Consider the following 27,046-nt stretch of genomic DNA (forward strand, 5'->3'; position numbering starts at 1 on the left):
CGTCGCGCCGCGCCGCCTGTCGCTTTAACCGCCCGCCCCGGGTGGCGGCGGGCGCAGTGCGCATGAGCCGGCGGCCGGCACCGCGCCCGGCCTGAGGCAGCGCGCGCCGCACCTGCTCGCGGCTGCCTTCTGCGGGACGGCGCCGGGGCTCCGGGCGCGGATTCCTCCCTCCTGCGGCCGGTGAGTGCGGCGGCCCTGGGGGGCTGCGGGGGCCGAGCCGAGCCGAGCTGCGGCCGCTCGCTCGCTCGCTGCTGGGCGCGGTGGGGCTCGGCGCTGCGCCGCGGCCCCGCGCCGGGCCTGCGGGAACCGGCTCGGCTCGGTGCCGCCTGCGAGGGAGGGGAGGCAGGAGCAGGGTCTGCGGGAAGTTTTAGTTTTTTTCCTCACTGCTGAGCTAAGACCGGGGTGGTTTTCCTTTTTTTCCTTCTTTTTTTCTCCCATCCCTCCGCATGCTGCCTAAAAACAACTCGCTACTGAGCGCAATAGCTGGCAACTTCCAAAAAAAAGAGAAAAAACTGGGAGGGAAGGAAAGTTTGGAGAAGGTCTCGTACCAGCGCGTTATTAAATTTGGCCGCGTTGGTTAGAGACTCACCGAGGGCGCCGGGAAGGAGCTGCCCGGCTCCTCTCATCGTTCCTGATCCCGCACGGTTTAATTTTCCTGGTTTAATTGGCTCAGACAGGGGCAGAGCCTCGCGCCCAGCATCTCGTGCCTGCCCTGCCGCAGGTGCCCTTTCGCTCCGGAGACGGTCGGTGCGAGGCGGCTGCTGCTCCGTGAGATCCTGGTGGAGAAAGCCCGTTCGGGGCAGGCCGGGGACATGTAAGAGCAACAAGAGCCTTAAAAACATTATCTGGATTTTCAGTAATCCAGGTTCTTAAGGGCATGTTTTCTTAATGGCTTTTTTGTTTTAGCGTTGCACCAGGAGGACGTAGTTGGAAATAGAGCTCTGTTGTGTTGGGTCCTGTGCGAGGGGGTAGCGAGAGATGGTCCCTGCTTCAGCAAACACAAAACGGGCAAGAAATGTGGGGGGCTTTGTCCCATTCCTTTAATTTTTACAAGGAATCTGAAGCTCTACAACAATGCCTCAAAAATACAAGCAGCATGTTTCTCCTTTCCCCTTGTTTTTACAATGAAGGGAGCAGAAGGAATGACTTATTTCCAAGCCTTTTTACTAAAGCATAAGTCTGAGTCTTACCAGCTTTTGCAGTTTCTGGCTTAGGCTCATCAAAGGTGTTATTTTAAGACTGTTTGGAGGTTCTTGACTAATGCATAATTGCTGATGGGCTTCACTGTACAGAAACAGTTACCTCTGCATAGGCTAGTTACTGGGTTTTTTTTCCTGCCTTTGCAATAATTACTGCTCTACAGGGGGGGAGCTAGCGATTAAACAGTAAATGGCCGATCACTTGTAACTCAAAGAAGCTAAGATGCTAATTATTGCTTGGAAAAGGAGTAGATTTTTTCCAGCTGTGTCCTCTTCATCGAGGGTTTGTTTCAGTTCTGTAAAAACTGAGTGAATGAGTAACAATCAAGTTTTCCTGAGCAGAAGTACAAATAATGGCTGAAATTGGGCAGGAACAGGGTAATTCTGCGTTATACCTCTCTACTCCGTGAATAGTAAAACTGTTCTCTTCCTGTAAGTCGTAGCTGTTTTTTCTTGTTTGTGTGCATGCCTCTGAGAGAAATATTAACCAGGAGTGTTGGCAGAGGGGCTTGCTGGTTGGGTACGGTACCTGAAACGACTTAACTCCTTAGCTGTTGACAAGGTCTCAGGCTGACTGATCTTCTAAAATACCAGAGCATGGGAATAAAGGAGGCTGTGAATGTGGCTTTTTGGAGCCAGACAGGGATGGACTGCCAAATACTGTTGTCAAGTCCCTTTTTTAAAATTTTTTTTTTTAAAAGGAGGGGGATTCTGATTTCCAATGTAACTAGCTGCTTCAAGATATCCCTCTCAATTAGGTATGTATTGATTATCCCTATACTAATAAGAGAGCAAGAAGTTGCTGGTTTGTTTTGCCAGTGCTCTTTTCAGCTCTGCCTTGGGCTGACAGACCTCTATGTTATGGTGTAGGAAGGAAAGGAGCATTAAAGGAGCTCCTTTTTGAGGCAAACCTCTCTGCTTTGTGCTTCAGCTGTCATCTGCCCTCCTCCCTGTTCCATCACAGCACTTACCAGCAGAAATGCAGGAAAGCTACCTAAATCCAGCCGTGAGACTGACACAGAAGCACTGGGGCTGAAAATTATCTTGCCGCCTTAAATACTTCGTAAAACAGGATTTGCTTCACCTTTGCTATGACTGTGCCATTAGAGTTACATAATGAAATCCTAAACCCCAACAATGCCACTGTAACGAGACAGCAGTTGGCTAATTACAGAGAAGACTGTGCCTGAAATCGTTGATGTACACTTCATGTTTCCGAAGCATTGGTTGTTAGGGATAAATCTCCCCTGGTTAACATCAGGGTGGTGCTAAAACAAGTAACTTGGAAGAATTGGACCCTTTCCTTATTGAAATTTCCATAAGCATGTCTGAAGTCAAAGGAGACCTCAGCCATCTCCTGGGTGTGTTTAAAGCCTCGTATAATGTTGGATTAGACAGATCGTATATAGTTTTCCTTTTAAGTAGATACTGGTCATCAAATCTCAACCATAGACTATGAGTGAGAGCCTTATTATCCTTGTCTAAGACATTAATCTAAAGAAAAGTAACTACTTGTCACTGGATATAGTTTTATTTTTAGCTGGAGCAGGGAGGGGCTCTATTACTGTAAATGCATGGGAAATGAGAGCACTTCAGGATCTTTCTGTGTGGTTCAGCCCACTGTTTTATGTGCGAGCCTTTGCCAGCGACCTTCTTGGGTTTATGCAGCAGAATTTAGCTGAAGCTACTGCTGATGCAGTGAATTGGGGCCACAGTTTTCTTACATTTTTTCTTTTTCCTCCAGATAAATCCTCTCTTGAGGCTGGAGCAATGTGCTGAGTGTCCTCAAATCCTGTAAGGTTAGGACAGAAACCTGTATTGGGGTTCCAGTGTCTCTTTTAAAAGAAGCAGCATTTCCCAAGCACCGGAGAGAGAATGAGGAGGTAATCATTATTTAGACTTTTGCAAAAGGTTTCTTGTCTTGCCTTGGTGTAGTCATCTTTGGTAGGTAAGGTAACAAAGTTTCAAAAGTATAGTGTCTCAAAAACTAAAAAGGCTGTTCTTGAAAATCCAGAAAGAGCACTTAAGAATGGAGCATGATATTGAGCCCTCATTTTGCTGTCTTGAGGCTTGGATTAGTTTGGTCAAAGATGCGACCTTAAGCTTTGGTTTTAAGCAGTGCATGATTTGGAATATTCAGTATAACAATTGAATTATTACTTAAAGGAGGTGATGAAAATGTTGGTTTGTGATTGTTTCCTTTCTTTCTAAGTGGGTTGCTACATTTAACTTAAGATCTTGTTTCATCAAACCATTTAAGCATGTGATGAAATATCCTAGTAAAGTCAGTTGGATTTAAGTTTTGCTCAATTGGTGCCTTATCCATCTAGTTCTTTTAAAAACTTATGTATGAAGGATTAATTATTCTACTGTTGGCAGCTTTTGCATGTTCTAGTGAAAGCTGCATGAATGACATTCAGTGTGTTTCTTAAGACTGAGAGAATCTTTGTTTTTAATTTTAAAACTAACGGATTTTGGAGCTCTCAAGTCTGTGGAGGAAAAACTTGGAAAATTGTCACAAATGCACTATAAAAACCCAGAAATCAGAAGGTTTAAAAGCAAATATTGGGGATGCTTGCACTAAAGTCCCTGACATTCTGGGAGCCCGTGTGTTTGTTAGCACCCTTATTATTTAGGTTGCAGTTTGCATGTCCGTTGCTGCCGTGGGAGTGCCCAGAGTTTCTCCTTTGCTAAATGTTCAAACAAACTCAACATCCACTCTGAAAATCTCAAGTCAGGATTGATATCTAAGTGTATACAGGAATACTGCATGCCTGGCTCTGAGGACCATGCTGTCTTTCTACTTGGCTGAATGTACTATGGTAACAGTCACTCTCTAAACAAGAGCAGGAAGTTTTCCTGGTTACTGGATGTTAAGTGACCATAACTTTGTTCCGGACAGCCAGAGGTTTCATGTGCCCATTAACAGGATGCGCATTCCTTACCTGCTAATGCATTTTGGTAGGATGGTAGGCATCTCCGCTTATGATATGGAGAACGGTCAGAATTTAACTGCATTGGCCAGTTTTGGCTGACCCCAGTTCATAAACATTGAGCCTTGTCAATTGTTCCTTTGCTTTTTTGTAGAGAAAAATATGGGATTAAGCAAAGCAGTTAGTATGTTCTAAAATGGGCTGGGCAAAGTGCACTGAGATACAGTACTACTGCAGGTTGACCTGAGAAAAGCTTATGAATTTACTGTTTGATTTTTAGGGTTTTAGGTTATTAGATACAAAGATACCTGCCCTGTTTTAGGAAGCCCCTGACCACAACTTGCAGGATGCCGAATGGATTATTCTTGGTTTCAGCTTGCTTTGCTTTAGCTGCTCTTTCCTAAGCAATCCCTGCTAGTAGTGATACAGGTCTCTGATCTGCCCCGTACCATCATTCTTATGAAACCTATCATGCAGTAAGGTTTTGAATGACCTCTGAGGCCTTTCAGATGTTTTCTAACATGCTTAACTCTCCAAATTCAGGTACCGCTACAAGAAGACTGAGAGTGTGCCTAGAGCTAAGCCTGCTCGTTAGCATGTGTGTGTACTGCTGACATGAGACAAACCTTGAAGTCAGCTGGCCAGTTCTTCCGTTTGAGTTGTATTGCTGAGAAATGGCTGTTTTTAAACAGTAAAAAGTGTGCATGATGGGTTCAGAATAAAATATACACTTAGGAAAACTAGTTTAAGAAACTTCCTTGCAAAGATTGTTCTGGTGATTGTGTGTATGATGGAGAGAGAAGAAGATTAATATTGTGCCCTTCTGGATGCATGATAATTCTCTAAAAATTGTAGACCATATCCAGTATGTTGTGCTGTAAATGGGGTGATGCTGTATGTTTGCTGGCTTTTGGCTCCTGGCTTATATAATGGTTGACTTCTGGCCTTTGAATGGTTTTTTTTTGTTTGTTTTTTTTTTTTTTTTATGGAATTGATCTTTTGCCTGTTAAGCTAGTCCTCAAGCAGGATTATTAATGAACAGTTTTTTCACTTTCCTCCTCCTAATTCAGAAATCCCAGTCCCCTCTAAACGTTTCTCCACTGAAGGTCAATTTTACCAATCTTAGTCAGAAGAACTATTAAGAAAAACTTTGTACAAAAGACCTTGTAGCAACTTCATGCAGTCTCTCTGAATTACCTACCTTTGTCAAAGTAAACTTCAATTCTTGGAGGTCAAATTCAGCATTAACTTCAGAACATTTCGATTTCCTCTACCTAGCCTGTGAGTAATGTTCATAACTTGTGAATGACAGTGTTTTAAATCTCCCGTGAAGGCTAGCTCTGGCATGCCTGGGAAGTGATCACTTGCACCAGTAGAACCACAGCTGCCCTAGGATGGGTTTTATGCTATGATTTGGGGTCTTGCTGAATATTACATTCCTGTAAAACTTCTGCGCTCTTGTATCATGGTCTGTTTTTTAATTCCTAATGGTACAGGCAGCACGCTTTAGTAATACTATTTCTATAATGTGTTGAATAGGCCAGGAACAGGTCCTGTGGTGAACAGCTTCCATTTTTAATGCATCTCTGAAGGTCAGGAGGAGCAGCTGCCTGTTGTCCTGCTGTTCTCCCTCTCTGAGGATGGCTGCCTTATTTTCGAACCCTCACTGGTTGCCGAGGCAATCCCACAGAAACGTACTGTGGGGTCTTTTTGAAGTTGGTTAGATTCTGGGCTACTTCTAGCCTAAATCAACAGTCTTTCACTTCCCTAATAGAGGGGACTTAAAACAGGTGAGGGGACTTCTGCGTTGTCCATGGTTGGGAAGGGAATTTGTCTGTAAAACATGCTGTATGTATTGCGCAGTGCTGGGCAGTGTCAAAACAACTGTTGCTGGTGCTAGGTGTTGTACAAATATGTAGGAATAGCTTCTCCCTTAAAGCATAAAAACCATAGCAAAGGGGACAAGAAATAATATATTAATATATATAGGATATAGTCTTACTGATGCGTTTTCTTAAAGTGTTAAAAATGGTGTGAAAGGTGTGCTTGTTTTGTTTTTCCCTGTCTGCAGGCCCAGTCTATTGCACTGCTCCCAAGCTTTTTGTGAAGCAAGTAAAACCTCTAAAGAAGCAGCAGCTACACCACTGAGGCAGGACCATCACCATAGCGTCTGCTGCTTGCTCTTGTGTGGGAGGCTCCTACCCGGCTGCGGTCACTGGGTTCATTCATTGTTCGGGAGCTTTATGAAACATCTGAGCCTAAAGTCCAGGATGAATGACAGGAACTTGCTGGAAGCAAAGTAATTTATTGTTGTTTAGAGCTTCTGGCTTTAGTGTTTATCACTGCTGAATCTGGGTATTCCCACTGTCCCGTACACAGATAGCCCACTGTGAGGCTCGGACTGGTTCTGCCAAGGTTTTGCTGTTTGGAAAAAGCAGAATGGTACCCTTAAATACTTTCTCGTCCCACAAAGTCTTGGCCTGCTGGTTAGTTTCTTGGTAACTTGGACTAAAGTCTTCATTAGGTTAGTCTTTAAATTGGGGTCTTGGCCCTGATATCTGCAGTGGTCTAGGTGTGGTCTAGGCGCAGTAAGCTATTACGACCTTTTATAAAAGGCTTGTGATAGTGTATAAAATGCTTGTGAAGAGCTGTTGAGTATGATTCTGGAAATCTAGTCATTGTCTATAATGCATCATTGAGGGACAGAACAAACATGGCATGTTCAACTTGTACTGGGACTCCTGGAGGAAAATTAAGGCAGCTTCTTAAAAGCCCCAATGAGAAATAATACCCACCTTATGTCAAATGTCATAGGAATGACTCACTAGGAATTGTCAGAATACTCACTTTTTGCTGGCTCCTCCCAGGAAAGATACTCTTCTCCATCTATATACATCACCTGTAAAGACATGGGAAGAAATCCAAAGTCAGCGGGTGTCTTCTGTGAACTTAAGAGGGGCCACGATTTTCACCAATAGTGTTGTCTTCTAAAATTGTTGCTTTCATTTATGGACTGCCATTCTGGGCCCCAGCATTTGGTGTTGGAGATGGAGCCACTGCTGTGGTTTTAGGCTCAGGTGGCTTTTTCTCTAGTTTAGTTTCCTGTAGCGTAGCTTTTTGGTTTGAGCCTAGGTATGCAGCAACCAGAGCTGTAGCAGCTGCAGCAGTGCTCTGGTGTATGCCTCTCTTGTGCGATTGAGCGCCATGGCTGCGAGCATGTTTCTACCTCTGCGGCATCACAAAAAGACCATTGTCCTGAGGATATATTGTAATTATTTATAGCTAAGGTTATTAATAGAAGAAAGGAAGGATGTTCTTTCCCATGTGAAAGCAAGCTGAAATCTTAATTGTTAGACTTAATGTTCGTACAAAGGGCTATCAGATCCTTTTGTTGTGGAAATCCACTGCTCTGTTTACTTGGGTTGTGCTCATAGGACTGGCGGGACTCCTGCCTAGCTACGCTGTGTGGGAGTCTTCCTGCAAGACACATGTTGGCGTAGATGAGGGAGTGCTCGTAGGTACCTCTGGTAATGTCATAGCCCTCTCCGGGGAGGGAGCGATCAGCAGGGTGGAATTGTTGCTCCGTATTGGTAGATGTTATCTCCTTGCTATGAAACACCGATCAGCTTACCGGGAGGCTCTGGTTTCCCAGCCCTGAGCTGACAGGGCTAGGGAGGAAGGAGAAATAATCAAATTGAATTGGAAATGCAGACTTGACTTTGCTTCTCATGTCACCTCTCAAACCATAATAAAAGGAGAAGGACTTGGGAAGCAGGACCATCTCATTTCATTCTTACAGGGTCAGGGTAATGGTATCCAGTTGCCAGCTTGTTGCGTATAACGTGGTACCTCAGAACTGACTGTTTTGAGGAATGTGTCACTGCTGTTTCCTATGCAGGGTGGTTGGAAAGAAGGGCTGTTAGAGAGCAAGGCATTTCACTCTGTGATATGCTCATGTTGCAAAGGATGTCTTCATGTGTTGGAGCGAGACGAGGTTCCCCTTTCCTTCCCTCCCCCAGCTTGCGCTGTTACTGCAGAAAGATGTTTTTTGTCTTTGTGGTAATTTGAGAATGAAGGAAAAAATTCTGCCAGTGTGTTTTGGGAGATTATAACAAATCAGAGGTGTTACAAAACTGAACATTAGGACGTCTTTAAAAAACCGGTGGCTTCTGCCCCCAGTAAATGCTGGTGCATATGTCTGTTCCCCTAAGCCTCTTCCAAATGTGCAAGTGCTGTTTTTTCCATGCTTGAGTGAAATAAAAGCTCTATAAACTTTTAAAATGCAATTTTGCCATGTAATGTGGTGGTGTAAAAATGTCACTGCATTCTGTTCATGGATCTGTTCACCAGAAGTAGTCAGCATAAAACCACTTGACCAACAAATGAGTTAACTTCAACCGTGCTGGGAAATGACTTAGCTTGTTTCCCTTATGTGGTCTGGTAAATAGAATTCTTGCCTAAAAGCTCATAAAAGGTGAAGGTGTTGAAGCAGAGTCAGTTGGTTTTTCAACCTGTGGAATCTTATTTCTGTTAATGATATATCATAACAGAAAACCCAAACTGAATCTGTAGGGCAGGTGTGTATGTAGGGTCCATGCTTGTAAATGGAGATACCTGCTTTGGAGGCATGTAAGGTGGGATGCAGAGCCCTGTTATACCAGATTTTATCAAGTCACCTTTCAGAATAAGCTTTTGCTTTTTTTTTTTTTTTAAGATGCCCATAGGTACTAGACCACTGAGCATATGCCTTTTATTGCCTTGCTTAGGATCTCTTCTTTTACTGCTTATTTTCCCCCTCCCGCTTAAGTATTTTAAAGAATGAATTTAAATATAACACACTGTTCTCTGCTTTCAGGAATGAATACAGCTTACAGCCCTACGTAACACGCTGGTGACATTCTGCACTGCGTCGAGATCAGAAAGTCAGAGGGTGTGATGCCTAGAAATCTCCTGTCAGACTTCTCTGAAATGGCATCCGAAATCTCTCCAAATCATGTGCTTGGGAGCGTGGAGAGGAGTGACAACGTGGAGAATCGCAGCACCCAAGCTAGGTGCAGAAATGTTCCCTTGGTAAGTGTTTAATGAGCCTTATGCTTAATGATACAACTACATCAGTAGCTTGGTTTGCGTCACAGTATTTTTTTTCTTAAATGTTCATCTTTGCCAATTCTAGTCTTGAATGGTTGGTTGACACCTTGGTTGCTAATACACCGGAAGGCCAGAAATAACTGCTGTGATCTGGTACAAAGTCTCGTCAATCTGGTCTGATTGTCTGTAGCCTGGAGAGCGCCTTTATCTGGCCATTGCTTCCCAAAGAGCGGGGCATGGTGCTTAGGCGCACGTGTTGCACCAGGCAGCTCAGTGCCACTGCCAGTACGTGCTGTGGAGTTCAGTGAGCAACTCTGCCCGCACTTGCATCAGTAGCTTGTAAAAGGATCTGAGAGTAATGCTTGGTTCTTTGTGCTGTTTCTTGCTTAAGCTTTTTGTTGACATTTCTGAACAAAGGTCTCAGCTTATTCCACTTTCGTATAATTAGGTGAGTAACAAATACATCACCATAAACAAAGCTGTCTTCACATCAGTGAGTATGTGTGTGGCCATTTAAATAGTATGTGAGTAATTGAGGGAGTAGGATGCACTTCTGCGTTTTTCAAATTAGCAGGATGATTCAGGCAATGAACTCGGCAGTACTGTTTTGCTCTGTGACAGACCAAGCCTAGATAGCAAGTATGGTTTCTTGCACATTTTTTGATTATCACGGCCATTTGGAAAGCATCCGTTTTTAACTGAGGAAAGGGCACTGCAGTTAACATGCTTTTCCTAAGTGGGAACCTAAATCTGTCTTGCATAAAGCATTGAATTAGATTGTTTTCATATTTTTCCCTCTGCTGTTCCTCTTGGCTTCCTTTTAGTAAAGTAGCTTGTTGCTACAAAAGCGTAAGTGCTGAAAATAAGTAGACAAGTTGATACTTATATTTATCTGTCTAACTGAGAAATGCTTAGTGTTTCATGTTTCTTCTCAAACTTTTTGGTGACTGGAGGTAATTCTTAGGATGTTCCTTCTTGGCTGCTTCTAATAAAAATATTGCAACTTAATTAATATTTTGCTGCATCCTTCTGTTTGTATTGCTAGTTAAAACAAAAATATTACTAAATTTAGTCCCTTAGCTGTTTCTGATCTGCCCTAGAAACAAGTCAAGAAGGGTTGGGAGTGGAGGGAAGAGCCAACTATACCATTTTTGACTTGGGTATTAACAGTATGCTGTTTAAAATTCAATCAGTTTCCCTGTAATAAATTACAGTGGGAGTTGCCCTTCTTTAATAAAGAATTACAAGTTAATTTTATGCAGTAGAGTGACTCCAGTCTTCCAGTATCTCAAGCTAGTAGCCAGTCATGTTCCCAAAGGGTTTTATTCTTAGCTGTGGTAGCAGGTGTTAGACTGGCCATCCAAAAAATCAGTACCAAATAACTAGGTGGTATGCAGTTGCGTACTGAGTCTCCTGTGTCAGGAAGTGACACAGGTTACCTTCATCTAGCTGGGTCTTGCCATATGATAATCCATGTGATGATGCATCAGCTAGAATTAGAAACCTTTCCTAATCTGTAATGGAATAATTTATAGAAGGAGTAAAAGTTGCCTGTGGGTTCAGGCAGTTGCCATCAGACTTGTGCATCAGCTGAAACAGTTCCCACAGTCTGTAGTCCTGCAGTGTCTTGTATGCCTTTGTGCATGCAGAAAGGGAAGCATGTGCTGGAACGATTAATTCTAGTGCCATAGATCCCTTTCCATGACATCAGTAGAAACTCCTCCAGCAGTGTAGTGGGTGGCATGGCTGATTAGGCAGAAGACTAGTGTGTGTGGCGTAACAGATTGGGCAATGGGGACTCCTTTTCACTCCTTGAGGAGGGGAGGGAATGCCCTGCTCGCCTAGGCTTCACTGGATTTGAAAAGGGAATCCATTGCCTGTATTTAACCTGTTTTCCCTGTGTTTACAACAAAGAGACATGCCACTCCTGATATTCTCTTCTCAATAAAGCTGTAATTTCAGCTTTGAGTTTGAGGGGGAGGTCTACGATGAACAGAATGCGAAAGAAGTTCTGCCAGTTGTGGTTGAGTAAACAGATCACAAAAAGGATAAGTGAGAGGCACTAAAGATTTGAGTCTTAAGAAAACTGTATTGTTCTGCTGGCTGATACCTTGTGTCTGTTCAGCACTGAAACAGGCTTTAGAAATCCTCAGGATAAAGAGTTGTATTCTTTCAATATTTATACAGAAATATATATATGTATGTATCCTTGTGTAACTATTAAAAGCAGGATCTTTGCAGTCCACTGATCAGATCAGAGGATTGGTGAGAAGAGAAAACTGATCGCTGGAACATGTTCCAAGAGACATTAACTTCTTGCTTCAGTGACTTTGTTATAAAGGTCCAAAAGGTACACGAGTTCTGATGTCCTAATGATATAGGAAGGGATAGGTAAGTTTGCATGGACAAATCATTTTCTTATTAGAGCAATTGCAAGAAAGGAGGTAAATCAGAACAGTTTTTCAGGCACACCAAACTTTTCTTAGGTCTAAAACAGAAACAGCTACAGGCTTATCTGTCTCTTCATTTATCACTTTTGTGGATCCATTCAACTAGAGACACAACAAGGAAATTCAGGGTTTATTTTGAATTCTGGTTATGGCCTTGCAAAGGGAAAAAGTGCAGCAGTGGTTTTTATGGCTTGCCCATGTTGCTGCGGTTTTCTTCTGATTTGATTACAAGAAAGGGGCTCTTAGGCTTCTCGAAGTGTCAACCTACATTAGTCACCAAATATAACCTTTGTATTATCTCTGTGGAATTCAAACAAACCTAGGGAAGTGATAACAGAGACAAACAATTGGACTGGCTCTAGCCCACGCTGACTGCTTGGAGCTGATTTGGCTGTTGGCCGTTTTTGCCTGCTGCATGTCTAAGCTCATGTTATGTGCTGTGGGACTGGTTATCAGTTTAGGAATGACTAGGAGACCTTCTGAATTCCCATGTGCCAAAGTGAGTTTAAAACAACAGAATTAAATCAGCCTGGCTTTTGCCAGTCAGCTGTTGTCAGTTTGGTTTCGTTTGGTTTCATTCTGCCAGATTGCTCAGTTTCATCTCCATCTTCTACATGGTGGTGCTTTGAGTTAATCTTTGACAACAATTGCTGTCCTTAAAGCAAAATATTTTTGAACTGCAAACAAGTTGCCAGTGTCTGTCCTGTCTTGTTTGCAGTAGAATTTTTCCATGTAAACGATAGATGTTCAGGTCTACATTCATGCTGCTAAACTTATCACAGTAGCTGAAGACAAGCGCACATAAGATCCTACATTTAGATGGGAAGAATGCTTGCATTGATGGTTTTGTCTCCTGCCATCGCTTAGGGGGGGGGGAAAAAAAAGGGGGAAGAAACCCTATCTTATGACCGTAAAAGTTCTTATTTGTGAGAACACGAACTTGTACACATCTCCTGGCCTTTTTTAATAAAGCTGGTGTCTAAACATATCCTTGGCAAAGGCATGAGAGAAGTGTGCTTTCTCAATACATGGAATCAGTTGCACTATCCGAGTGGGAGTGTAGACAAACTGACTCTATTCTGCTTGGGAATTCTGGCTTCTAAAAGCCATTCTTGAATGATATTCTCTCTTACGTTGCTGTAAGAATTAACTTGCAGTGAAATGCATGTGCAGCAATTTAAGGACACACAATGTGGAGATAAAACTAGGCCTTAGCTTTTTTTTTTCGAGCCATTTGTCTTGTTCCATAGACCAAATAAGCACAGGCTGACTTCTTAAAGCCAGGCCTTCTTTTTCACTGCTTCACTCCTGTAATTGTACGGTGTATCTATCCTCAGCAGTGAGTAGCTGCTGCAGTGTCTAGGTGTGAATAACATGCTAAGACAATAGTGTCACCTGCTGAAGTCATACCAGAAGGTGCTGGGTGTACCTCAGGTGAGCTGTGCTGACTCAGAACCGCGTTAGTAAGAAGTTTTATCAGTGCTTTGGGTCTGCTATTGCAGTCCTTACCTTACTTACATGAACATACCTTATTGAGTGTTAGAGGGCTCCTTATTACTGTCAACAGACCACGCTGTACTTCTTTTTTTTGTTCAGACAGCTGCTCAGTTAATGCTGCTATTAGTCACCACTCTTTTGGGATGGGCTTGACTGCCAGGATTTGATCAACTGACTGTTTCTTTAGGTCACTGATCATGTGGCTGAGATTGGAAGAGGCTTGGGACTGAGAAGGTATCTTGCTTATAATGGGCTTGCTTTCTTATTATGAGCCAAATTACCAAGCAGTTATACGGTATTCCATTTTTCTGATGGCTTTTCATATTTCGATTTCCTTCTGTTTGTTATTGCTTCAAACCAGCTTTCTCTGTACTTCTATAGCTCTAGCAAGACATGATACTCAGTTACTGGCAATGGATTGTCTCTACCACCTGTATTTTAGTACAGGTAACACTTTGAACGTTGGTTGAATAAATATGAAGAGTGTCTGAGTGGTTTGATCTGGCTCAGTATCTTGTTTCCCGCTACTCAGCCATTTAACTTGGGGTCATTTTGCCTTTACAGTGTCCCTTGGAGCCTAGAAATTAGTTGCTATGACCTTTATCCTTTTTGGATCAGTGCAGATAATTTAAATGCAACAGACTTCCCCCCCACACACACTTTGTTTAAGTTCACTTTGCTATATTTTTGTCCCAGCCTCTTTAAAGAAGTCCTGTGATTTCAGTGTGGTTTTAGGAATTGCTGGGAAAAGGCAGCTGGTATGTGTGTTGACCCAGTGCCTTTGCCTTCCCAGCTGAGTATGCCAGATCTTGTGCTGGTGAGTCACAGTTCAGGTATATTGGAGGAAAAGTCCTGAGAATGACTCCTCTCATAAAATGCATGTGTGTTTGTTGTTTTGTTTTTGTTCCCCCCGCCTTGCTACTGATATCCTGCAAGCTTTACTGTACTGCAACCTCTTTCACGATATCCAAATACTTTGCCAAATAAAGATGCCCAAAAAATGAGAAGAATTTTTCTGACTGTTTGATTACTTTCTCTGGATACAGCTGTCCTTGGGGCAGGTGGCAGCCATTCATTACAGGGCGTGGAGAGAGCCATGCTTCATCCCCTTTAAATTGATATTAATATGACTTTGAAGATGTGGGCATTGGAAAAATAACTGAGTCACTATTCCTAGCAGCAGGGCAAGAAGTCAAGAGGGAAACGAGCTTGAGGAGCACTTGCTGTGGGCCCTGGCTGCAGAACTGGGGTAAAGAGCCTCTCTTCCAGCAAGGAACGACACCTTGCCATAAAATGGGCTGGTGCGAATGTTGCTTCTGTGTTTCATGGAGTGCAAACGACTTTTAGGAACTGTAAATAGCATCACTCTTGCTTCCAAGCAGGTTCTAGCAGATACTAGGTTGTTCCAGCAGGTGGGTAGCTCTGTCTTTAGCCCTCCCTGATCAGCATTCCTGAACTTCCAAAGCAGCCGTCCCAGTGCTCTGGGATTTCCTTATTCAAGGGAGAGCTCTACTTGTCTCCCCTCCAGTGGACATAGTTTTGTTACAACAAGTCTTCTCTGGTAGTCAGTTTATTCACACTAAAATACATACAGGGCTATGGCTGCCAACCACCCATTCTTCTCCATTTTTAGATGTAACATACCCCATTCTTTCAACCTTCCTGTGAAGCTATACTTTCAGCACTGCTCTTGCCTTGTCCTGGACCCTGTCCAGCTTGTCTGCCTCCTTTCCAAGTTCAGCGACTGCATCTGAACTCTGCGCTCTGACTGAGGATGCGATGCTATTTCATCACCCTAGTTAATATATTCCAGAATGATGTTCGTATACCTGAACAGCACTGATTACCCCCTTTTAGAGCAGATCTTAAACTGACCTGCAGATCCTCTGCCTTATATTGCCACTTGGAGAACTGTTCATTGCTCTGCATTTGCATGCTTATGGCTTTTCAATTGAATTTCATCATGTGGACTTCTAGCACATTGGTATGGCTCATAAAGATCTTATTCTGTCCCACTCAGTTCTTGCAGCAGCATCTTCCAGCATAAGGGCATCAACAGATACTAAGCTAATTCTGTACCACTGTTGGTGACGTATCAGATAATGCAGAAGAAGGGATAAATCTGTTCAGGGCTACTTTTTTTTCATTATCCAATTTTAGATATATCATGCAACTCCTCAAAAATAACAATTTCTTCACTTCCAGCTCTCCTCCCCCAAGTTATGCAGCCTTTTTCTAGTAATATCCTCTAGACTTAGTTTCTTTATCCATCAGTGAGTATATAGTTTGGGACCATGTCATAAAGGCTTCAAATCAAGGTTTATTACACCTGGTGCTTATACCTATCAGCCAAGTCAGTAACTCTCTCAGTAGAAATTAGATTGTTGTGAAATGGCTTGATTTTTGTGGAAGTCATGTTAGTGGCTTTTGCCTGAAAGTCCTTCCGAATTTTCCTCAGTACTTTACCAAAACAAAGTGGAAAATGAAGAAGAAATTACAAGCTGATTAGCCTGACTTTGATAACCAGAGAGATGTCTTCAGAGTTTACAGAGCTCTCAGATTGCTTTAACTTGTTTTTTTTTTTTAAGTATGTTAGGATTAATTTAATCAGTCCCTTATGGCTTTAATTATAGCTTATTCTTGAAGTTTTTAGATCATTTTGTTTCAGCAAAGTGTATAATCAACAGGTCATAACTGACAACTACTGTGAAGCTTATGGGTACAATTATGTTAACAAACTGAAGAAAACAGTGTGCAATATTATAGTCCTCTTTACCAAATGAAATATTATCAAAATCCTCAGACAGTGGGTTGTAAAGGAAGTACTTTTGGACACAGCGCACAATTAAATGAGGGAACTCGTTGCCACAGAATACCGTGAATGCTGGCCGTTTAAATTGGCTGAAACAATAAGATGAATTCATGCTAGAAAAGCTCATTAGGGGCTGTTAAATACACAGATGCGGATGCAACTGGGAAGTCCTTAAGCCATATGTTGCTGGAAACTGGGAGGATGGGGGCCGGAGTATAAATCCATCCACTTCTTACAGCAGTGTTCTCCCCTTTTCCCCCCCCCCCACCCCATGCATCCATTACAGGTGGCTGTTGGCAGGATACTGAGCTAAATGGACTTCTGGTCTGACCCTGTACAGTAGTTCTTGTCCTTATCTCTAATTCACTTGCTTCCAACTGCAGCTGTACAATCCATTCTGTTTCCCTTTTCTATAAATATAATCAGAAGTACTTCTCTTTTTTCCTTGCTTGCTGAAGCTTTTGTACCTGTCCTGATACTGTTCCTGCACGCTAGTTTTTTTGTTTATTTTTGGTTTTCTTTTTCCACTGTGTTATTAGCAGGCTGGAGTCTCAGTGCTGCTCTACCGGTCTCATCCTACCTATTGAAACAGTTTGTTCCCTTCACATCTTCTACAAAGCCTCCAGTCATTCCCTGCTTCTCCCTGTGGCACTGTGCCTAGTAAATCTTTGGCATTCTGAAATGATTGAATCAGTTGAATCCAGTGTTCTGGTGGTATTTTGCTAATTGAAATGTAACCATTGGTTCTTTAGCAGTTTTCAGATTTTAAGCCCTACACGTGTCTTGGGTTTTTCCTGGTCTTCTGTTTTCTGTCCAAGCTGTGCAAGTCTTAGGATTCTGGGTCTGGATGTGGCATACAACATTTTTTTTGGATGCACAGAAAGAGCTGTTCCAGGTTCTAGTGCTCAATCTTTCATTCTGCTCTATCCCTTTTCTTCAAGGGCTGGTAGATGTAACCAGCTCAGCTTCATTAAGAAACAGTTCAGGTATAAATGAACTTCAAATTAATTGATTGTGACCGTAAGGCAGCTGCAGGAGCTCCTGGCTTCTCCCCCACCCCAGAGAGGCATTAGAGGCAGCTTGGCCCCTACTAGATGAGAACTGAAGTACAGCAGAAACGGCAAGTTTCATAAGGTACCTCAGTGTGAGCAATAGAATTGGTGTTTTAAAGTTTTCTGTGGCCCTCTGATAGACAGTGACTCTTTTGGACTGGTAGAAAAGGGATCTTTTCTATGAAACAGGCTCTCTTCTCTTTATAACAAACTCCGTCATAGTAGACTCTGTCCTGTTTGGCATGGGCAGGAAATATTTGGCTTGCAGAGAGCTCTAAAATATTAATGCCAACTGAGCATACTCAGCTATTTCAGCTGTTTGTGTCCCAAATTTCTTCTCTCCAAGCAGTCTTTTTAATCCTCAGCTGAGACACACTTTTCAAGTTTCAAACTTAGGCTGTGTTATGACACTAGCTTTTAAAGTGGGTAGTGTTAAGTGTGTGCAATTTGGTTTATGGGAGGCGTGTTTGTGTGTTAAGAGTAGGGAGTTGGTGGAAAGTGTGAGGGGAACAGCTCGAGTAACTGGAGATCCTTCTCAGCCTCTCGAAACCCAGACTCCTCAAGTAGAAAAGAGGCCTGGAAAACCAGCCCGGGAAGAAAGTGAATTGTTCCAGTATGCGGACTATGTGGAAAATGAAGTTATTAGAAATAAACTCAGTAACCTTTGTTATGACTGGCGCCACTTAGCATAATAAAGTTCATCTCATCTTTCTGAAAGCTTCTACTATAAATTCCACAACAGAAGGGGACTTTTAATAATACACCACTGTTCTCAGACCAGTGGCTGTAAATAACTGTCGGTTCTTGCTTTTTCTCTGTGCTCCTTTGGTTTGTCCAACTTGAATATTGGTAGGTTTATCCTCAGTGTGCTTGTGTGTCTAAAATGGACTTATTTCCCATCCTCACAACTGAAACATGCCTTTCCTGATGGAGTTTCTAGCCGGGTGTGATGCCATGCATCTTAGTGCAGTGACCTACTGTAGCACTGCCCATTCTTGAGAGCTGCTTGCTTTTCTTGCTGAGGAAGTGTGGCATTGTTCATCTCGATCTCTTCCTTCATGCAAGTACTCTACAAAGTGCTAGGTGAGATAAGGTTGGCCTTTCAAACCTGGGTATGCTACTTCCCACAGATATGACTGTAAAGGGTTGGTAACTCCTTTCAGATCCTTCACAGAAAGGGAAACTGCTCATTTTGGCAAGACCAATGAGGGGTGGTAACCCTGGCTGAGGCCTGCTGGCGAGTCCATCCCCAGATCCTACCTGGAATGGAAGTGCTCAGTCTTGCAGCACAGCAGCGAAGGGGACGAAGGGCTTCCAGACGTCTTTGCTTCAGTTCACGTGCTGCTTTTGCTCAGCTCTTGACCAAAGGACGTTAAGGTCGTGTGGGAGCTGTTAAATAACTGCACTACGCTCTGGATCTGCTGCCACCACAAACCCCTTACCCCCACTTTTTTTTTGCGTGTGGAAGTCTTACTATTGCAGTGAGCTCAGGCGCAGCAAAAGCTTTTTTGAGCCCTGCTGGCCTCAAGTTAGGACCTACCTAACAAAGGCTCTTTTCCTGCCATTCTCTCACTTACTAGGCATAGCAGCGGTATGAGTATTTGGGTGGAGAAGGAAGGAGATTGCAACATCCATTAAGGGAAAGAAAAGAAGGCTTGTCTTTCACTTTTTCAAGTGCATCTGTAAAACTTTCCTTGGACTTTGAAAACTGAACTCTGCCATGTGGTGCGTGCGAGCTGTGGAATATGTCAGCCTTTGAAGTTAGTGCTTTAAATAACCAATTTCTAATGGCATCCAGCTTAAAGGTTTTGCAGCTGTTCTCCTCAAGCTGGAGTAGGTTGCCTACTCTGACAGTGCATTTTGGATGTTAAGATTCAGTTACAAGTACCCACACCTCTGTATGTATCTCCCAGCCATCAAACCATGTTCACCCTGGCGACAATAAATCTGAATCTCTAGAAATAGACCTGGAGTATGAGGCTGTTACTGAAACCAGGTTTGTATTTCCCTGAAAGACCTCAGTCTTCTGTTTAATCAAAAAAAACTGTGCCAGCTGTGACTGAGGACTGCAGGGTTCATTGCAACCACGTGTAAGCGCACCTGTCCAGAGATGGCTGAGAACTAAGAATGGCTGAAGGGCTGTGAGATCTGTAATTTGTCCATTTATTTACAGGGAATATGTTCTGCTGACCACATGGGTGAAGGCAGCTAAGTGCCCAAAGGCATTTACTTTCTCATCCACAGTGTTTTAAGTGCTTAATTGCCACTTGGTACAATGAAGCACTTCGTAATTCTTAATCTATAGACATTATTGTTCTACAGAGGGACATTGTTCCCATTTTTAGTGCTGGAGATGGAGGTAAGACTTTGCGCTAGGGTTTTAGTTAACAGATAGATAGAGTTGCACATACTTTTTTGTTTTGTTTTTTTTTCTCCTTCTAATGTAAGATGATTTGAACAGGCACAGTGGGTTTGAAGCAAGTTGTGCTGCCCTAGCAAGGAAGTGTTTACCTCTTAAATATTTGCGCTGCCTACCTTTAGGTATTTGCTACCCTTGATGCCTGATCTTCCATTGAAAAGCCTTGCTACCTGCATGCATGACACTATATCCCTGGAGAAGCTAGAAGCAGAGATGAGAATGGACTCTGTCTTCTATTGCTTTGCAGGCACCCTGTTATTGACTTACCAATGGCAAAGTTCCCAATATATGCATGGTGGGAGAGAAATGCAGCCCAGAAAAGGGAAAAGCTCACTTGCTTTTCAACAATACTTATCTGCATTCCGGAGCTTACATAGCTCTCTTGGGTAAAAGTCTTTCCTGTATCCATTGTCTTAATGCAGTGCCTTTCCTAATCATTCTTTGTCATCTCCAAGCTTCTGGAAAAGCGAGTGTTTCCCAGGGTGTACGTGGTGGTGGGGGAAGTTTGCACACTGCTGCCTAGTCTCTCATAGCAATGTTATGTTAATCAAGTTAATCAAGAGTGATGACTCATAGAAAATGAAGATGGCATGATCCAAGTGGTTATTTATCATTTCTGCACTATATAGGATTGTTTCCTGCTGGAGAAAATAACCCAAGGTACTCTGCTGCTAGGGAATACGTCTTCATATTTATTGTAATTTTTTTCTTTCCATAACTTAAAGGTAAAAGGTTTATAAACTCTCTCCCTCCTTAATACTACATTGTTGTAATCCACCATGCAGTTCTGGATAGTTCTGAGTTTGTAGTGGTAGAGTTAGATCTTGGCTCTAGCTCTGCCTCTCCAACAGCAAAGTCTCCCTTTGGTCCAGAGGAGAAGGGGAACCCACCCATCTGTTGGACTGTCCTGAAGACACCCTTCTTATAGTGTGCTGCTCCCAAACCTTGTCCCTGAACCTCACCCAGCAGCTGAAATAGTTTACTCCAAGTCGGAGTGTGAAGAAGCCATCTCATCATGCGTAAAGGCACAGGCTTGGGTTTTTATCTGCTTTTATGATCTTTTTAGCCACTTGTCCTGTCCAGCTCAAATGGACACTTGTCTGGTGAACTACAACTAGATACTTTAAAGAATGAAATATTTATCACTGTTCTTCAGCTTCTGTTGCACTGTAGTGGTTGATTGTCTGTTATGAGAGGGAGAGAAACAGCAAGCACGAGATGCTTCTGATGTGATTGGTGCCCGTTGCATCCTTCCTCTTCTTCTTTTTGTAAAGAGGATGCTGTGTTTGTTCTAGGTGTACTTACCTGTACTTGCCCTTGAGGCTTTAATCTATATGGCTTTTTTTTTCCTTCCTCCCCCCCTCCCTAGGATGATGAGAGTCTGAAATACTTAACTCATGAAGAGAAGGATGTTCTCATGTTCTTTGAAGAAACCATAGATGCCTTAGATGATGACTTGGAGGAACCAGTCCTACCTGACAGTGGCATCCACTCTCAGTCTCCAAGGTCAACAGAAGAAAATGTCTCCAGTCATTCAGAAACTGAAGACATCATTGACTTAGTGCAGTCTACACCTGACAGTAGTGACCATGAAGGCCCTCCTACCAGAGATGCAGAACCAGGTAGTGGCACTTCTTGAAAGGGAGGCTTTCTGTGTGACTTAGCCCTGTATATTTCAGTTCTCTTAAGAACCAGCTAAAGAAATTCTGTACCTGTTTTACTGCCTTACTACTATGAATGACTCTGTTACATACTAGGAGCTTGAAGGAGTGTGATTTAACTTAACATTGGGATTGAGGAGTTGCTGAATTGCTTTCTGTTACTGTATACTGTGCATAGTTTTTCACGTGGGGGTCATGCATGCGGTTTAAGTTGCTGGGCTGCTATCTCTATCCTCTACCCAGTGACAAGTTGTTACAGACCTCAGTATTAGACAGAGTCATCACAGCAAGGCAGACTGGTGTTTATCTATGTGTTTATGCTCTGTTTTTTCTTTTTTCTTAAAGACCTCTTAAGATCTTCTCTAAGGACTTTAAGATAGTGAATTGTTTGTAGTGATACTTTGTGTGAGAGTTAGAGGCATGTGATCCTATCCGAAAAAGTCTATGTGACAAGAAAAGGGGTGTGTGGCATGTTTTTCTCCTCACTGTAGAGTTGGCTCTCTCCACTTTTGGAGAGAGGACTTTTCAGTAAGAGCATACTCTGTTACATAATGCAGTATCTCCTGGCTGTTGTAATCAAAAACAAGAATGTGAAAAACTGTGATAGGTGAAGAAGCCATTGAAAGACAGTGGTGCCAACATGCAAATTGTGGATTAAAGTCGAAAGGAGGACAAACACAAAGCAAATACATTGCATACTTGGGTAATTTGAACTATAGCATCTCTTCCAAGATGACATTGCTGGTAGCTGAGATAGTTTCTTCTGGCAGTGTGGGCTGAGTTTCAGTAGAAAGTTTGGGGGAGGAGAGTATTGGTGGTTGCTAATCCTAGTGAAAGAAAGCCTTGTGTTCTCTTCTGTATGGGAACTTAATGGGATTATTTCTGTTTTTTCTTTTAAGTGTTGGATGCTGCCTGGGGAACTGATAGCCCTAAGCCAGCAGTACCTGCTGACCTTCCCTCACATCCCTCTGTAGCACCACTGCCACCACCACCAACACATGAGATGCTTCCTCCTCCTCCACCTCCTCCGCCTCCAGTGCAGCACCCAAAGCTGCTTCGCTCCATCCCCACTCCACTCATTATGGCCCAAAAGATGTCTGAGCAGCAGATGGAGAGCAGGCTGCGCTTGCCTGGTGCCTTCAAAGAAGGGAATTCTGAAAGGAAGAAAACCCCAGTACCCAACGGTGATTATCTTGCACCTCCTAAGTATCCTCCCCCGCCAGCACCCAAACTGCACAGGTTTCCAAGCAATATTAACATAACCAATGTCAGTGGTAAAGAATTCAACGAGACTATCTCAAAGGCAGCAGTTAACGTACAGGAGCGGAGAGCTCAGGTGCTGGCCAATATCAATGGAGGAGCCTTTCTGGCAGCTGAACTGGAGGAAAAGCTGCAGAAAAATGATTTGTTGGGACGCAACAGGAGTTCTTCCTTAAGGGATCTCTCCTCTGAACAGACACGATATGAGGCCCTGACAAAACTTGGTCTAGTGAAAGTAAGGCCAGCTCAGGACCAAGTGGATCATGCCCCAGGTACTCAGCAGCTTGATGTGCAGCCCAAACAGGGAGACGTTGTTCCCAATGGATATCAAAACATCCATGAGATTTTAAGAAGCGAGCCCAGCCCTTTCCTTCCTCAGGGCAAAACTGTAACAATCAAACCAGAGGTGGCTCTTGCTGCTAACAAGGTCACTCAGCAGAACACAGCAAAAGGATTTAATGATCATAAGCAACCTAATCTAAACCTGGATATGAGGAGGAGGTCAGGTTCGCTGCCTCGCCCTTCAGGGTTTCGACCCCAAGGGATAACGGTAAGGTTTTCTGGACGTGGCTCAACGGAAGAAGCTAGGAGAGAGGCACTTCGGAAACTGGGACTACTGAAAGAGACTGCATAATCCACGCAGGAATGCTGCGGCAGTGGGGGGCAACTCATAGCTTGGCTTTGTGCTAGAAGAATCCCAATAGGATTGGGATTAAATGAACTGGAAGAAGGGGGTGTTCTCTGCTTCAGGCAAGCTAAGGAGGTACTAGATACTGTGGCATGACAGCTAGTGTTTAACCCAGCATAACTGGCACATGTGCAGTCATGTACAGTGGTGGGTTTCAACCCTCCTTGCTACCGCGATACGCATTTGTTGTTCTCTGTGACTATGAAGAATTTTATTTAAGTAATGCTGGACTATAGCAGAGGGCATCCTGTTAATGAAGTGTACAGTGCAGTATTGTTGTACATAGTAAATTGAATGGAGAATCTTCCTTTTGCTCTACCTTTCTCAAGCCAAAAACAAGAGCTCCGTTTGTCTTGCACACGTGTGTATGTCTGTTCACGGGAGCTCGAGATACGTCAAAACTGAAAATTTTGACCAGTGTGGCCAATTTCTGTGACTGTTTGTCTTGTCTGTATTATCCGGCTCTGCTTCCTTCCCTAGTTGTGGTGGGACCTTTCCTTTCCTTGCTCTGTGCCCGACTCGACTGAAGACTGTAGAGAGGGCAGTTTCCGTTTTGACCTTCTCTTTGACAGAACAGCCCAAGCTTGGAGTTGGCCACCGCATCATTCTGCCACTTGAAGTCTGCCTTTCCTCCTGGCCACCTGCTTCGTGGTCATGCTCTAGCAACCTGCTTGTCCAGTGAAAGGCACCAGATAGGCCTGAAGGATATGCGCAGTGCGTCGCTTTTTGCACTGACAGCCAAAGAGTCTCTTGACAATCTGTAACCCCAACTGTTCTGTACCGGTGATGATGTTACTAGCAGAGAAGCCATAGGAACAAGTTAACTTTGTACCAAATGTGGGAACCTTATGTCAAAAGGCTCACCTTTTACATGAGGGTTTGCAGGAAGAGACTGTTACTTTTCAAACAATAGCTGTACTACACTAAATGGCTGTGATTAAGTTCTGTTATTTCTGATAACTGTCTCACGATCTTCCCTGTAGCTTGAAAGCCCTAGCGATCCTCTGTTTGGAGACAGCCTTATTTGATTCTGCTCTGCCAATACATGACAGAAGTTAGCCAAAACTCTTGCAGGCTAAGTGGAGTTACAGAACAGATCAGTAGGTAAGAGCGTATAGCTCCTGAATGGTCCGAGTTGGCACATTTGGCCTTTATTCAATAGATGTGCTTTTAAAGATGGTCCAAAAGAATATTTACCTGGTAGCTGGTATGATTTTTGTATATGGCAAAGCTGCTCTTTCAGAAGAAAAGTCCCTTCCCTTCTTTTTCATCCCCAAACCTCACAAATAGCCATTTTAAAAACAAAATGCCAAAATCTACGCCCTCTAAATCCCTCATTGTTACTCCTGCATGTTTGAGAGTCCTCAAACTTTTTGCTAAAGGGAAAAAACTTGCTTGTTCTCTGCACTAAGGCCTCAAGCAGCCCCCTCTTTTTTCTTTTTCTTTTTTTTTTTTTTTTCCCCCTCAGTAGCTGAGTAATAAGCCTTGGAAAAGTGGAGGGGAGTGGCGGTACAGAAACCAACACACCCTTCATACAAGAGCTCTGACATAACTGTGATAAACAACGTTGTATTTCCTGTGATAAAGTATTTCAAACTTGCTGAGCTGTACTTGTAAATGAAACTGTTGTGAAGGAAAATCTTTCCGTAATTGTCAACCTGCCTCAGAAGTTAAAGTATTTTTTTAATTGTCTGCTTGCTGCTTAAATTTTTAATTGCATTGTTATGGTATCTGGCTCCGTTCTGTTATGTAGTTTTTCTTGTCAGCCTTTTCGCAGGGTAAGCGATCATGTTCCTCATTGCGACAGGCATACCATACAAAGCAGTCGGTAATTAAAAAATGTGACCGGTCCTCAGTCTGGCCGAGCACTTAAGCATGGATAATCAAAGGTGAGAAGAGAAAACAGAGAAGGCTGTGTGCTGAAAGCATGTACTTGCCTTGCTAGGATCTGAGTTTGTAGTCTCAAACCAGGAAGGTGATGGCTGCATGGATTCATGGGCTTCATGCTGTCCGCAGTGGAGTCCCATGTGTGGATAGTATGGTGCCACTCTTCAGAGTAAGTTTAAATGTTTCATGGCTTCCTGTGCTTTTAAATCCTGTTCAAGATAATTTTACATTATAAATATGAAGTGTGTACAAAGCAGTCTTCACCTCTAATTGTTTCTTGCCAGTAACAAGCTCTTCTCGTGAGTTGTTTACAGTTGAGAGTCCATGCTAAAAACCCCTGACACTAATAGTTTCACTGAAATTCAGCCCTACTCAATAACTGTGTAACATAACACTATTTAAAAAAAATTTAGATGTTCAATAGCTAAAGTATAGAGTTGTGGTATGCCGAATTAGCTGGATCGTATTCTTTCATCCTTTGTGTAGGGCTGTGTCACCCACTTGTGGGAAGTGAGAGTTTCAGCTTCGCTAGGTAAAGCGATTTCTGCCAGTGAGGAGTTGGAGCCAGGTATTCATTGTGGCCCTTCACAGTAGCAACCATCCTGTTGGTAAAACCTTCACTGTGCCTGAAACTGTAGTAAGTAAAGCCATGTACTATATGAAGTTAAAAGTCTAGCTGCTAATAACCTATATGTATATACATATATAAATTTAGCTCTATTTTGTGTATCTTATTTTGTGTGTATATGTTGCTGTGATTTCCATCCCACCCCCAGTGTTAGAGGTCACTGTCTTGCACAAATCTGATAAATCATCTAATTAAACTGGGATAAAACCAATGGAACTATGGCTGATGGAAAGTGAAATTTCATGCTTTATCACCAGTAGCATGCATCTTTCTTAGATAAGGGAGGAGAGATGCGATTTTTGAATAGCTAATACCAATTTAATAGCTGTTATCTTTGCAACTGTGGATCTATGAGCCATCCTGCCCCAGAGGAAAAAGAAAAAAGGATTATTTCACACTCTTTTTGAGAGATGTGTGTCTTCCCTGTGGGGCTTCAGGAACCGTGACCACCTTGTCCTTGCAGGAGGGAGGTAGCATCCGAAACCATGTGTTAAATAAGCAAAAGTCCCCTTCTCTTCCACCCTGCGTTTTGCAACAGTGAGAGGACTTTTCTGAAAGGAATATTCCATGCATGAAAGTATAGTAAGTGCTCCTCATGTTTCTGTGCCTGCAAGAACGTTGTATTTTATCACGCGTGAGTGTGCCCAGGCTGGTGTGGCTATGCTGATGGTAGTCTTTCTCATAACAGGACAGAAAGTTCCCCTGAGGGCTACTTAGCTTTTGTGCATTTTTCTTGTGTTTCTCCCTTTTCATTTGGATGCTTGTACATCAAGATTGCTAAGATCCTTCTGACCAAATAACTAAGTGTTGGCTCTGGCATGCATTACTATAGTTACTGCTGCCAATTAGAATACTGACATAAAGGTTTCTTAATGAACTGCCACCTAGCTGAGGTGGTAGTTAAACTGGTCCTGCAGTTGTCCCACTTCATGTAGGGAATGTCTTAGGGCCCAAATTACTGACTTCTGCTTTAAAAAAGAAAATAAAAGTCCTGCAAAAGAACAGTTCTTCAAGAATTGCTGGCTTCCTTTTGCCCAGATCCCTAAAGGTAACTAATGCCTCCAGTGGAAGTAAAGCATCTAAACTCTGCTGTGGCTTGAGTGTCTAGTTCTTTGTGCAGCTTGTCTCAAGCAATAGGTTTGATGGCAGGGATGAGTTAAAGCTCTCCCCTGCTCCCAAATAGTACTAAGGGCCTGCTGAAACCCCTGAAACAATTCTACTATTTTGAAGATGGATTTTTTTTTTTTAATTGCATTTTAAATACAGGTGCTCTTGAGCATTTGCCCAAGTACCAAGTATTATGTGTTTCATAAAAGAAAGACTGGAAATCACTCTGGAACAAATATTAATACTCATTTGCAATAGCTGTTTCCTCCCAAAGCAGAAATCTGTTTGCAGCCAAGGATGCCAAAGCATCAGCTATGTCTAACAGACTGTCCTTAAGCTTTCCAAGCCTGCCTCAGGGCTCTGAT

General features: G+C 43.0%; 1 protein-coding gene across 2 annotated transcripts; it reads left to right on the plus strand.

Annotated features, from left to right (window-relative positions):
- On the plus strand, window positions 1-26,663 carry PROSER2 (proline and serine rich 2). Of its 2 annotated transcripts, none has more exons than XM_026119308.2 (4): window positions 1-180; window positions 8,988-9,202; window positions 20,820-21,072; window positions 22,011-26,663. In XM_026119308.2, exons 2-4 carry the CDS (start codon window positions 9,068-9,070, stop codon window positions 23,003-23,005), a joined length of 1,383 nt encoding a protein of 460 aa, XP_025975093.2. In that variant the 5' UTR covers window positions 1-180; window positions 8,988-9,067; the 3' UTR covers window positions 23,006-26,663. The 2 variants fall into 2 exon arrangements, with proteins under 2 accessions (XP_025975093.2, XP_025975094.2); XM_026119309.2 differs by lacking the exon at window positions 1-180 and adding an exon at window positions 2,947-3,082.
- The last annotated feature ends 383 nt before the right edge of the window (window positions 26,664-27,046 follow it).

This window comes from Dromaius novaehollandiae, chromosome 1 (genome assembly GCF_036370855.1).
Source record: "Dromaius novaehollandiae isolate bDroNov1 chromosome 1, bDroNov1.hap1, whole genome shotgun sequence".
Lineage (NCBI taxonomy): Eukaryota > Metazoa > Chordata > Aves > Casuariiformes > Dromaiidae > Dromaius > Dromaius novaehollandiae.

Excerpts from the sequence above, each read along its gene's own strand:
- PROSER2 (XM_026119308.2), top strand. The coding sequence starts at position 9,068 with ATGCCTAGAAATCTCCTGTCAGACTTCTCTGAAATGGCATCCGAAATC. Across the intron at positions 9,203-20,819 it reads GGTGCAGAAATGTTCCCTTG|GATGATGAGAGTCTGAAATA; the intron begins GTAAGTGTTTAA and ends CCCCCTCCCTAG. Across the intron at positions 21,073-22,010 it reads TACCAGAGATGCAGAACCAG|TGTTGGATGCTGCCTGGGGA; the intron begins GTAGTGGCACTT and ends TTTTCTTTTAAG.